This window comes from Clarias gariepinus, chromosome 16 (assembly GCF_024256425.1).
Source record: "Clarias gariepinus isolate MV-2021 ecotype Netherlands chromosome 16, CGAR_prim_01v2, whole genome shotgun sequence".
In the NCBI taxonomy this organism is placed as follows: Eukaryota; Metazoa; Chordata; class Actinopteri; order Siluriformes; family Clariidae; genus Clarias; species Clarias gariepinus.
In genome coordinates this window covers 16,479,672-16,493,918 of record NC_071115.1, presented here as the reverse complement: position 1 = coordinate 16,493,918, position 14,247 = coordinate 16,479,672, and the positions used below count along the sequence as shown (strand labels likewise).

Below are 14,247 nucleotides of genomic sequence, written 5' to 3'. Positions count from 1 at the left end.
GGGGATTAAGAGCCTTGTGCTGGTTGCATGTCAAGCTGTAGTGCATTAGGTGCCTTTTTTTAGCCAGCGTTGACCCATCCATCATAAAAAACAGTCACATTTAGGGAAATTTAGAAAAGCCAGGTTAGGTACCAGCAAAATTTTAAAAAGTTGGAGAAAGCTGTGTAGCCATGTATAGAACCCACAAATTGGTGAACATATAAAACTCCAAACTGATTTGGTTATTAATGCTAGTAAACGTTAGACACTGTAAAAATCACTATACTTCATAAATAGATTTATTTTGTTAAATTACTTTAAGGTTAAACAATGCACATCTACAATGAGGGTAAAACGTGAAAGGACCTTGTGGGGTTTATCTGCAAGGACATCATACACTCTCGCATCATACAAACTCGCTTTGTATTCAATGCTCCATTTATTTTCATTACTAAAAGAAATTCTACAATATGACTAACACAGGGTCATTCCATTTATTTCACAATTGATAGAAGCTGATCAGTTTTGTTTGTAAATATTTCTACCTAGCTACAGTCTTGTCCAAATATTTTGGAACAAAAAAGTGTTTGGGCATTAGGCCTCTATACAACACCACATTGAATTTGAAGTGAAACTCTCCAGATGTGAACGCAGTCAAAATTTTCATATGGCATTAATGATTCAGGAATTACAGCCATCTTTATACATGCATCCCATTTTGGGGGACTCATAAATAATGGAACAAATTGTTGACAAAAAGGTGCATAGCCAGGTGGGGCCTGTTCCCTTGTTAATTCATGACTAATGTTTCCCTCTCAAACTCTCAACATGATGTCCAAAGAGTTCTCTATGCAAGAGATGAGGCCATCATTAGGCTAAAAAAAAAAAAAAAAAAACTAAACCCATCAGTCAGATAGCAGAAACATACGGAGTGGCCAACACAACAGTTTGGAACATTCTTAACCCTTAACAACCCCTTTACTACATCTAAAAATCCAGGGGCGGCTTTATGAAGTAAATGCAGGTGCTAACCACTGGTAATAATCAAGAACAGTAAGGCCAGATTAGAATTTGCCTGATTCTTTGAACTTATGAAACCAAAGGCAGTTGTAACATAATGATAGGAATAAAAATTATGAAGAGAGAAAGAAACATCTCATGATTAAAAGTATACCACATAATCTGTCAAACGTGGTGGAGGCAATGTTATGGCATAAGCTTGTAATGTATGGTTGCCATTGGAACTTCAGGCAGTCATTGATTGCAAAGTATTTTCATCCAAGTATTTATGTGTGCATTTGGGATAATTTGTTCCACTATTTATAAGCCCTCATATTGGGGATGCCTGTATGAAAATGGCTATAACCCCCTAATTGGTTAAGGACAAACTTTTGTCAAACCCCTAGAATTAAAGCTGAAAGTCTTGACTTTGCTCACATCTTAAATGTTTCATTTCAAATTCAGTGTGGTGTACAGAGCATTAATAGTATATTTTCTCACATTAAAACCTTTTAATCTTTTAGTAAGCCAACATCAGGTCAGCCGTTCCTAAAATAGAAATGCAAACAATATTTCTTACAATTTTTAACAGTTGTTCCCTGTTTTTTTTTTTTTTTATGACTTTGTTCTTTTACAAGCTAGAACAAGTCTTGCCATATGAAATCAAAAAGCATGAGTATGTGTAGAAATTCATGAAGGAGGTCAAAAGTATTAAGACCATAGGCCATGCATTCTTGTTCTCCCTGTGCACAAAACAATTAAAACTAATTAGTTCTAGCCTATCTGGCTAAAGAGTTGTGCTAATTAACTGAAAAACTGACAAGGCCACTCACCTTCTGGAGCTATGGCCTGTGTCATCTTCCAATCTAAATCCATTAAAAGCTGTTGATGCAGGCAGTAGCAGTCAAGAAACCATCTTCTGTACATGATCTTGATGAAGAAATCAAGCAGGCATAGATTGGACAAGTGACACCTGAGACCTTAAATGCCTTTTGACTCTGACTGGATCAAGCAGGTTTTGAATTAAGAAATCTATATTAAATAATGATAATTTTAAAAAATATTTCACTGCAGAAATAACAAATTAATATCTTTGTTATTGTTTTAAAATCAATTGAAATAAAGCAGCAAAGTACAAAATAGCTATGGTCATAGTTAAAATAAACTAGTATTGTAAGTTTTCAGTGAAATGTAACATATTTGTATGTCACACAATATTATAATTTTCTTTATTGTAAACAGCATTAATTCACTGCTTTTTAAATTTGTGAGATTAAGTATAGCATTCAGCTTCACATTTTTCATAGCTTGGATTTAATAAAGTGCCTAAAGAAATTCCTGGTTAAATCAGCTTCAGTTTAGGCAATAATTTATCAAGTAATTAATTTGTCTAGAAGTGAGAACTTATTAGCAAGATGCTAACATGCTACCACATAAAGCTTTTAGCCTGTTATTTTCAACATGTGGGTGAGAGACATTTTAACTTTTTAAAAATGTAAGAGTGGTTGTTGTTTTGTTCTTTTCTGCTTCGACACCTGGGTCATGTGCTGTGTATGCCAGGTTTCAGTGCAGACATCAGCAAGAATTATGCCCTGGAGCCTTGCCAAGGGCTTCCTTAAATCATGTTGGCTTCTAATAAAGCTTGCTCTGCCCACTGCACAACTTTCTCTTATTTTCTAACCTAAGAATGATGTGTATGAATATGCAGTACACTGACTGCTGTCCTATTTAGTGTATATTCCTGCTTTGTGCAAGATGTTCATGGAATAGGCCTTAAGTCTGCCGAAATGAAGCATGTACAGTACCAAAGATAAAACACACAAGAATTTATATGAAGGAAACAAATTTTGGGTACGAAATGTCGGCACTCTCTTTAGGACAAATGCTTGAAGACACGAACAGTATACATATAGTGCAATGTGTTTTATACATATTGTTTTTTTTTTCTTATCTTTTTTAAAGAAAACACGTAATAACGTAACAAGGTCCCAGCACCCTCTCAACAACTCTTCACAGCAAGCCGCAATGCTCCACTGCACACCCACATGTCATACACTGTCCATCTTGACAGTGAAATCGCCCGTGAAATTTCTTAGGGCTGGGTGAGAGGGGAACCGTTTGATTTGTGATTTCACAAACCCTTCTGCTTGGCTCTGCTTCAGACACCTTACCAGGAGAGAAAAGAAGATTTCCATCAGGCAAACACTATAGTTGTTTGGAAATGACAGACAGAGCAAATGTTCTGCTCTAAATGATTTGAAATTTCCTGACAACCCATAACACTAAAGATTGCAAAAGGTAAAAGCATGCGAATACAGAGAATAATGATTTATACATAAGCAATATTCTATTGTCACTGTGCATTATATTGTACAACCTTGAGTTTCATCTAACTCATCTGATTGTATTAGACCAAGAGAGTTTAAATTACCTCAGCTACCCATGGTGTTGGAGAGCTGTTTTTCTCATGCTCCTTGGAGAGGGCATGTGGGTAATAAGTCTCAGACCTGGCACTGAGAACACGGCGTCCTAGGAGCTCTGACCCCAAGATGACCTAAGGCTACCCAGCCTTATCAGTCGCTGATGGGGCCCATGTGAGGGACATTGCACAGGTCATTCGGGTCACATGCAGCTAGCAAACACATTTTGTACAGCAGATTGAAGTCACTCATCTTTCCTGTGACAGATTAAATTGTTTGCATGTTTGCACATACATGCACAGTTAAAACATACTGTATTTTCTTTTACAATTTATTCCAAGACATCTTCATTACCTGGTAATTTATGATTAGGTATTTAGATGTTTCATTATATGCAAACTAATAAAAGCATTTAAAAAGCCATTACAATTTGACATTAAACTTTATTTTTAACCATTTAACATATAAATATTTTCTATGCTACAGAAAAGCAATATTTATGTAGATGCAATTTATTTCATTTTGCAGTACTTTTGCATTAAATATTTCATAAGATATTTTTATTAAACATGTCTGTGTTGATTATTTAGTATGAAGTGTGTGTAGGCAATTTTGTGTGTTGCATCTAAAGCTACAATACCCTTAAGGGTGGAAAGTAACCGCCTAGAAGTGCTTAAGTACATAGTTCACTCTACTTTGCATATAATTATATCATATCTTATTACATTTACTTGAGCTGTATTAAAAATATCAATGCCCTTAATCTTGTAACACTGTTAGGTCCCATTTTAAATTGTTCAGTTTAAAACCCAATCAAAATAAGCCAGCTTCCTGCTGAAAGACTACATTTCAGGCTGAGACAGTATCCTTGGTCTAATTTCTCAGGTAACTTCATTTTAAATCGAATGAAACAGCAGAAAATAATGCCCTTAATACTAGGCTGCAGAAATGCTAGCCAAAACCTGTGGAGATATGAGCATCTCAAAGATAAATAGCTAATTTAAAAAAAAAACAAACAAACAGGAAAACCATTAGCTAGCTTAATGAGTTACGCTAGCTAGCTAGCTACCCAGATTTTCAGATTTTTTATTTTTTTTACACCACTGGCATAGTTATATATAGAGTATACAGTACGTCATGCCCAGGATTATATGGATAAGCATCATTGCCAAATACTTGACTATGCAGCTACAAACATGTACAGTAAGAGTCTCCATGAGCTACCTAATGAAGCTAGCTACTTTCAACCAAACAACATTTTGCTAAATTTGCTAGCCAGCTAACATTGTTTCTTTATATACTGTTGACTTGTTCATTCCATGCCTAGTTAACATAATTATTTACAGTTGCATTCCCAAAATATACAACATTTGTGGATTATTTGGGTAATTGGAGATAAACTGTTTAAAAAGCTATTTATAAAGTAGTCTTTTTTTTTTTTTTTTACTGATTTTCTTGATCACTATTTTTACTTGTTATTCAAGTTCATTTTTACTACTACAGTGGTACTTTTATTGGTCAGTGTTTTTGTAGTCTTTTCATCACTAAAAACCTCACACACTTTCTCTGTATGGAAAAGATATAGCTAAATAAAACAGTAGTTTAAGGCACAATGCCAACTAAGTTAGATTTATTTCTCTCTGAGTATGCATTGTTCCAGATACAGAGATTTCAATTCAGCTAATCCATGAGTGCATTTGAAAATAATGCAATCTTTTTTCCTCCATTCCATTAATTGATGGAAAATGCCATACATTTATGCAGTTATGCAACAATGCCCGTGGCGAGTAAAGCCACTCCACTCCTCCTACATTCCCTCAAGTGTGCTTATATCATCTGCCCAAATAAGCACTACTGTATATGCAACCAAAGAAACGGTTGGACCACTTTAAGTTATAGTTTTATATACATAAAAAAAGCTAAATATATACAAAAAAATTCCTACCACTTCATGCAAGACCAGTATAGCCTTAATGAAGACTTCTCTGTTCTACAGTTATTGATTTTTAAAATTGATGATTGCTTTTAAGCAATAAGGCACTACTGTAGTATATGGTGAATTTTACAACTGACAATTAGCAGTGTAATCATCGGTGTTAAGACCTTTATTTACATAACAATAGTTTTAAATACTAAAATGAATTCCAACATTGGAAGGTCCAACAATGGAATTTATTCTGAAAAAATACTGTATACGTTTTTAAAATCATATACAGTATAAGATGTATTATTGTGTTGTGTTATTAGATCTAAATGAATTTAGATTTAATAACACAACACAAAACTTTTTCAAGAGGCCACATGTCTCAATTAGATGACAAAATATATAGCCATAGTCCAACAACAGATTCACAGGTAAACTTCAAATTCTGCAGTCTTGTGTGTGGGGATGGGCCTTGCACACTCAAGTCAAACTAAAGTTAAAACAGTGAGGTATCCAAGATACCAACAGATGAACTATAACAGTAACCAGTTTTGACTTGTAAAATACTGTAAAATTATATCACAGCACAGTATTAATCATATATTATCAAGCTGCCATTTCTGTGGTGGTCTCAGAGTATGGTCACCATGAAAATATGTTACATAATCTTTCATGCATCTGTATTTGTTTACTTCTTAGGGCATGAACTATAGGGTTATTAGGAAATTTTATTTAAAACATGAAGTACTGTGCAATGGTCTTGAGCCTCCTCTCACTGCTTCAGGTTTTACTTTTAAAAGGGCCAGACTTTCTTGTATTTTAAGATATTCATAAGAAATAGTTCTCCAGGATTCCCTGTACCTTACTAGTTTCAGAGGAATGTATTTTGTGTGTTAAACCACACAGTGACCTATGAAACATTCAATCATTTAAAAAAATTATCTAACCTAAGGCATGAACCAGTGAGAAACAGGTGAAGATGATGACATGACCAGGCTGGTGATTAATATGGTGATGCTGAATGCTGAGTGGTTGGAACAGATGAGAGGGGAAATGAAGCCGCTGCTGAGGCTGGTACAAAACAACCAATTTGTAATTTTAGCTTTAGGCACTTTGTAGCCTGTTGCAGTAAAAACATTTGTTTTAATTTAATTAAATTCAAGTTGTGGCTCAAGACTTTTGCACAGTACTGTATATTTTTGTATGTTAAAAAAATAGCTACCCTGTGTTGCATAAATAGCCATACTTCTGCATGTTATTTGCATTCTGCAAATTACTTTCACTAGGCATTAATTAATTAATTAATTATCAATAAAACAAATCTTATTTTATTATACATAGAAGCCACAATATAATATATATACACATTATATTGTAAGTTATTATATTGTAACATTTTATAAGGCAACTTTATATACAATCTTATATGTTGAGACAATAAGGCACTAGTATATGGTGAATTTTTATAGCTGACAGTTATTAGTGTAATAATCAGTGTTAAGACCTCTATTTACATAACAAAAGTTTTAAATACTAAAATGAATTCCAACAATGGAAGGTCCAACAATGGAAATTATTCTGAAAAAATACTGTATACATTTTTCAACAAAAACCCTCTATATTTCTCACAAATAAAAATCTCATTTGTCATCTTATCTTATATACAGAATGTCATAGAAATTATTTTTAAAAATATATAAAATAGCATGTCAGCTTGCATGAAAACAACAGCTCCATGAGTCAGTTGTGGGCACTGATTCCCATCTGCACTGGCCACCTGCAAAGCTTCATATGTTACAGACCATCTTTTTTTTTTTTTCCTTACAATGCATGTACTGAGGGGAATGTTTTTCCACTACCTCTCTGACTGAATTATTAAGATGCCCTAGTCCTTACGGGTTCACACTCATCTCCTTTCTGCCTACTACAGCTATGGGGTAATATTCTTTCTGTCTTTGTCTCTTTACTATTGTCACCTCATTCCTCTGAGAAAAAAGGTAAGATTAAAAAAAAAAGAAAAAATATTTGAGAAAGAATTACACAAAAAGGTGTGTGTATGGGTGTGTGAAGACAAGTCTGCATTTTGCAGAAATGACTGAGGTTTCAGAGTTGTGAGACCAGCTGAAACATACCAGATGTGGAACATCTAAGGACTTCCTTACAGGTTTCAAGAGCCAACGGAAAGATATTCCAAACACTAGTCCAGGGCGAGTCAAAGAGAGAGAAAAAAAACTGAAAGAATGATATGCATTTAAACAAAGACATGGGGGCTAACTCTAATTCTTGAGGGATGCTGTCCAGCAGAGCTTGGTGGTTTCGCTCATCTACCACACCTACTACACCTGATAATTAACTTGAGACATCTTTAAGCAGTAAAATCACCAAAGTGTGCAGAACACCTGTCCTCCAGGAAATAAACAAAGAAACCTATCTAAGCAAACCCTTTTGTCATTACCACTTCATGCCTTTCAATACAGCCTTTGGTTAATTTAAAGGTGTAAAATGTTTTTTTTTTCTGGAAAAAAAATTTAAACAGTGGCAACCTATCTCTTGCTACAACACTGAATTGGGTCTTTTCAGACAGCTCATCCTCTTACTCACACTGGGCACTGGCTTGGAGAGAGCTGCCAGGCCTACAAACCGCTCACAAGTACAAAGCACAGAGGTGAGAAAGGGTCTCTTTTACCCTTTCTCACAGAAATCCTTTCTCTTTCTAATATCACCAAAGACACACCAAAAAAAAAAAAAAAAAAAGGGAGTGGCACCTCCTGTAGCAATGGGGTGATATAGTACATTGAAAGTAGGTCCACTTTAAAAGTCTATGCCAGAAAAATATAATTACATGGTATAAATCTCCAGTTACATTAAACTCTAAACAAAAAAAATCTGTGTAAGCTTAACAGTGTTGAACAGTAAGTTACATTTTAATGCATATTCATTAGGAAATAGCTTGTCTATAAACAGATAGTATAAACAGACAGGTTCTTCGCTTTTTAATTTTGTACAGTTGTCTTTTATTGCTAAGCAGAAAAAAAAATGTAAATACAAAGAGAAATATCTAAGTGTGTAAAAACTCTAGCTTTTCTAAATCAAAGACTCTAACCATGTACTGTAGCTAGTCCTTGCTTTGTGGAGCAACCTTTAACTCTATTATTTATATAAATGCATATGATTGGATGAGCAGAACAAGACATTCTTCTTTTTAAAAAAAAAAAAAAATCTGTATTTAATTAACTATGTAAGCTTTATTTTTTTATGTTTATCAGCTCTGCTCAGTATTTTAAAATGTGTTGTTTAATCTGATGAAATATTATGCTGGGTCTGCATTTGTACTATTGTCTGCCAGTTCACAACACAACACTAAGAATAAGACAGTCCAGAATGTCTATAAGAATAAGGACTTGACACAAATCAAGCTCAATGATGCATGTTCATCAATGTTGAGTGATCGGGATTGCAAAGATACTACAAACTAGACCAATACAGCAAATAGTTTGGAAACAACACCATATGGGATAAAACTACTACAATTGCCAAAACCCTGTCAACAAAAAAAAGGCCACTAACAATCTCCCTTTTCATCATGTGAACGAAACAGAGAAGCAACCAAAGTCATTTGGAACAGCCAAATTGTAAACAATAAGCTAATATAAAAAAAATACCCTCCAGGTTTTAATACTCCAACAAACTACAATTATAAAACATTACCAAACAGTAGGACTGACCCCTGAAAAGGTACATCATTTAATTTTAACCTAGCAATAAAATTAATGTTCATTCCAGAATGTGACATGTTAGCTGCAAATGTGTAAATATATATTTAAACTTCCCACTTAGCTGTCACTTTTCAATAAACCCTACTAATCAGTGAGCTTAAAATAGCCTAAATTTACTTCTTGTAGTTGGGAAGCCATTAAGTCATGCTAGGTTGCCATTTTTAGAACTTGCCAAGAACTGCTCTCTCCACCTGTTTGTGTAAGCATTGAGGGGGGGTAACTGGACCCAGGACTGGAGGCCCTAGCAAGACCAGCCCCATTCTCAACCTCTTCTGATATATCTGTCAAACCACACAGGGCTATATCAGAGCCACATGGGTAGGGACAAAATGAGATTAGCCTGGAGGGTGCATCAATACTCTGCCAAAGGAACACCCCTCCCTACCACCAAGGCTTGTTCTAACAAACCTGTCCTGACATTTCAAGGACATTAAAGCTATTAGCAAAGAAGTACTTAACCGGAGAGTCAGGACTGTAGTATTTAAATACATTTCCTTGTAGTGAATGTTCATTAAAAAAAAAATGTTTTTTTTTGTTTTAAGTAAAGACTTATGTAATCTTTACTACCACAGATGTTATTTACATAATGTGATTAGTATACAGACTGTGGATATAAAAATGTAAAATGCCAATTGATGCATAAGAACTTCAGAATATGGTTTAAAATGAAGCTTTAAGTAGGATCTGATGCAAGCATAAAAAATTTTATCAACTACAATTTGAATTCAAGTGTGTACATGGTGTTAAGTTTATCGTAGCTCCATAAATATCATACAAGTTAATAGAGTAAAATGTGTGCAGACCCTGGAAAGATTCCACTTGTATCATGCACTGATAGACACACAGTCCTAGCATTTCTTTGGAATAAATATTTAGACAGGAAAATATTTTCAAGAATTTTAATACAAACTTAATAAACTATCAGTCCCTCTTAACATGTAAGACACTGACTCAATACTTTTGTTATACCGTGTTTTTATCAAGTATTGCACAATGTAGGTACAAAATTAATATACGATTACATTTTGTCATAATATAGCAAAAATCTTAACTTTTAACAGAAAATACAACTCTTGTTTCTTTTTTCCAAAAAAAAGCAAATATTCTTAAATCCCACCACTACGGAATATTCTGTACACAATCCTCAGAATAGTCAATGTTTTAAAGATGGATTCATTTTACAATTTCAATAAAAAAAGAAATAACACAAAAGCTGCTGCAGCCATCACAGATCACTGGAGTAGTAAAAAGATATAAATGCAATACCATGTTGTAGAAACAATATATACTCTGATATTTTACAAACTCTGTACTAAATTAAATTATACAATTAGAAAAAAGACCAGGAAATTTCCACTTAGTATTTATGCCAATCCTTTGAAAATTGGCTGTCCAGCTATATCTTAAATACTGTAAGAGGCCATGACTTGTGTTTTAATTCCTCATAGAGTTATCTTAAAACAGTCAATAAAAAATAATTTTGTGCTTGGTTGGCAAAAAACAAAACAAAAAAAAACAATAATGTTGAGTTTAGGTAACCAAGCTTGGACATGTAGTACTACAAGCTTCATCATAAAAAAGAATAACAAAAGGAAAAAACTCAAGGGGGCAAAGTATTTCACCCTCGGGCTCATGCTCTTTGACTTGTACACTGGGACTGTACAGTTAACGTGTAAGCTTTTCCTTATTTTTTTTTTGCTCTTTACTATTTTTTTCCACTTTTTCAAAATTTTAGAAAATAAGCACCCCCTCTTCCAACTTCCAGTCACATATCTCTGGTCATTGTAGTAGCATCTTTGTTTCCTAGTTGGCCATTACTGGCTGGAATTGCTGGTTAGAATACTGCATGTTGCTCAAGCTGAAGTTTAGGCCATCCATCAGGGACTTCTCGTTCAGCCCCCCATAGGTGGCGAACACGTCAAAGGCATTACTGTATTGGAGAGGGCTAAGACTCAGGCCAAGTGAACTCTCTCCTGGGAACATTGCACTTGGACTGCCCTGGCCCTGAAGGCTGGGGAACACAAACTCCTTGGCATTCGGGGACAGGGCAGAGGTCTTCTGCTGCTGTCCACTCAAGCCAAGGCCATAGAGTGAGTGCATTGAAGTGGAGATGGCTTTCTGCTTCAGGAGGTTGTTCACATTCAAGCCCAGGTTGGTGGGTGAGCTCCGTGCCACCTTGCTGCCATTGCGACCACTACTCTTCATCTTGGTGGAGCCAAATTTGGTGGCAGCAAATGTGGCAGTGGTAAAGGTTAAAGGCTGGGTGGAGCGGGGCATGAAGGTGGGGCTGACGGTAGCCGATTGGCCGAAGGGAGGGGACGGTGAGCTGGATGTGGGTGAGGGTCCCACAGGCTCAGTGATTGGCATGAAAACCTGGGCCTCAGGGTTAAAGCTGTTCTTGATCTCCTTGTCCAACTCCAGCCCATTCTCATTGCTATCATCCACATAGAGCACCTTGACAGGTCCCTTTTCCCCAATTTGATAAGACACCTCAAAAGGATCGATCCAAACGCTGAGATCCTGAGGCAGGTTGTTGCGTACATCTTCGATGTCCAACCCACTCTCTTTGGCTGCTTGCTCAACGACTGGGTCCACTTTCTCCCCCACGTGAATACAGCGGAACCCAGACCCTTTGTATGGCTTGTCCGGGTACCAATGTCCCTCGTACTTCTGTTTTAGCTGCCGCTCCAGCTCCTCACCAAAAATGTTGACGCGACGCCGTGGCAGCTTATTGTACAAGTAAGAAATGATAAAGTTGAGTGCTACTTGGATTTCAAGCTGCATAGCTGCTAAACTGACCAGGTGCAAAATATTAGTATTTTCCAAAAGCCGCTTGAAATCTCACGTGGTATCAAGCCTCGCACGATACAAGGTTCAGCTGGAGCCAGGCAAAGGAACAAAGTGCTGGTTGCTGAGGAAAGGTCTCCTTCCACAGATGAGTGATCCAGTTCCTTTGGAGAAAAAAAGCAAAGAGAGCCATGTTAAAAAAGCGGAGTAATCATCCACCATGTATCACCATCAGGTGCCCTTGTGTTCAACTAACCAAGTAAAAACTGTTTTTTTTTTTTGTTTTTTTTGGAACCTCATGGACAAAGTCTGCTCTTTAATTTTTTATAATAAAAGTATTGACTGCATACTTATCAAAACATAAAATCATTTTAATGGTTTTATTTGGATTGCATGTTTATAAACGCAAGAAAACAAAAACTGGACCATACGTCAGCCACAAAGATGAAGGATATTAGTCTGCTCGTATTGCTGCATAGTGAAGATTTGTTTGAGTTACATTTAGGCTAGAACCTGTTCATAATCGTCGGCAACAGTTTGCTCTGGAGGCAAGAGTGGGGGGGGGGGGGAGGCAGCCCTGTCGACGTCAGTGTGCGTGCTGTAAGCAGTTTGGCGTCAGAGACACGCAGCTCTCAGGGCTGATCGCGTTACATAATAACGAGCTTCCACTAGAATATCCCACAGAGCTGTGGCCAACCTAACCCAGTGCTTATCCTCCGACTCTAAAACATCGTTTTAGCCCAATGTGCAGAGGAGTATAATCTGAAGGTGCTATGTTCTTTTGGTGGACAGAGCTTCCAGTATGCAGTAAGCACACGGCATCAGTGCTAACTGCGGCTCCGAAATAAATCCTACTTTATGAGGCATGCATTCGAGATTAGAGATGTTTCTAGAACACGGAAGGAAACACTTGTTTTAAAGACAAGAACAGTAAGCACGCACGGATTTACACGGCGTGTTCACTAATAAGCAGAAATATGAATATACACCTAACAATGCGGTTTTAAAGCAATATCACGAATAACCCTGTTGTTCATTTCAGTTATTAACAGCGCAAAGAATCGGACATTTGACGATTACGCAAGAGAAATTCAGTCATTAAACAACTGCAGCCGTGAAATAAACGATGATAAGGCTTGCGGTTGTGAGTTTTACTCGAGTTAGCAACCCCTCCCTGATACTGAAACCTCTCTCTCTTACTGACGCAGTAACTTGGCAGGATATTGAAGTTCTCGCTCTCTGTGCATAACATACAAGATTGTACTGCATGTATTCTACGACGAAGTCACCTTTATTGCAATACATCAATACAAAATACGTCAAATAAACAGATACTTACTTTACGTATAAAAAGCTTCGCAGTAGTTGAAGTACCGTTAACTAGTGCAAATAGAAAACTGTAGATATAAATACTTTCTTCACATTAACCAAATAAACATTTAAAAAAAGGTATTCCAGTTTGTAGACGTGAATTTTCTTGCTTCCGTTTCACCTTCTTAACAGCGCCTTTCCACCCTCAGTACCTGGGTGTTTTTTACAACTTCGTCTCCAAGCGCTTGTCAGCCTCCTGTATTTATAGTTTTCCTCCGCCACCGACACGAGGTAGGCTGTGATGCGGTTTCAAAGGTCAAAACAATACGAAGGCCGAATTCGACGATGTGATTGGCTCTGCTCCGGAGCTAAACCCGCCCAAAATATGATCTTCTTTGAGCTGATTCGGTTAAATTGCCGTCAAACAGAATGTGCCCGTTTTATTACACGGGGTTTCGCCCGTTAAAGGGACCTGACGTCACACTTTACCTAGTTCCACTCAGCGGGTCTCAGCAGAAAGTTTGGCAAACACAAAAAAACATATAATGTTACACATAATATTCCGTGTCATTATGTTTTACGGTCAGTGTACCTAACAGATAATCAAGAGTCAGTCATTTTGCAAGAAATGGTGTGCATGTTAATGGAAAGATTAAAGATTGTAATCAGTATAGCTGTAATTCTCCTTCTCCCAGAAATTTTTAAAAGACTGATTATTTGACAAGACGCTAGTGAAACATGTTTTTTTTTATTTTATTTTGTTTCATAAGCACTTTAAACGGTAAACAGTTGTTAGCAGTTTCCCTTCCACACCTCAGCTCGGAGCAGAGGGAGAGCCTCGGCGGAGAGATACACTGACAGTGGGCGGGGCTCTGCGTCGTCAGCAGGAAGAAAAAAATAGAAACGCTGATTGGCTTAAAACTGCACAGCGCTTCTATAGGGAAGGGTGTACATATAATAATAACAAGAGCATTTTAAAAAAGCACATAAAACTGCAGATCTTAACTCAACAATTAATACTATTTAGAAGATAAATGACACAACTTTGAGT

At 36.5% G+C, this 14,247-nt stretch overlaps 1 protein-coding gene across 1 annotated transcript; it reads right to left on the bottom strand.

Annotated features, from left to right (window-relative positions):
- Positions 1–9,983: 9,983 nt before the first annotated feature.
- On the bottom strand, positions 9,984–13,448 carry tob1a (transducer of ERBB2, 1a). The gene is made up of 2 exons (XM_053515123.1): positions 13,225–13,448; positions 9,984–12,049 (listed from the first exon to the last, which is right to left on the bottom strand). The coding sequence occupies exon 2, from the start codon at positions 11,880–11,882 to the stop codon at positions 10,902–10,904; it is 981 nt and encodes a 326-aa protein (XP_053371098.1). The 5' UTR covers positions 11,883–12,049; positions 13,225–13,448; the 3' UTR covers positions 9,984–10,901.
- Positions 13,449–14,247: the final 799 nt, after the last annotated feature.

What these genes read in the sequence shown, in the direction of transcription:
- tob1a (XM_053515123.1), bottom strand. Translation starts at nt 11,882, where the DNA reads ATGCAGCTTGAAATCCAAGTAGCACTCAACTTTATCATTTCTTACTTG.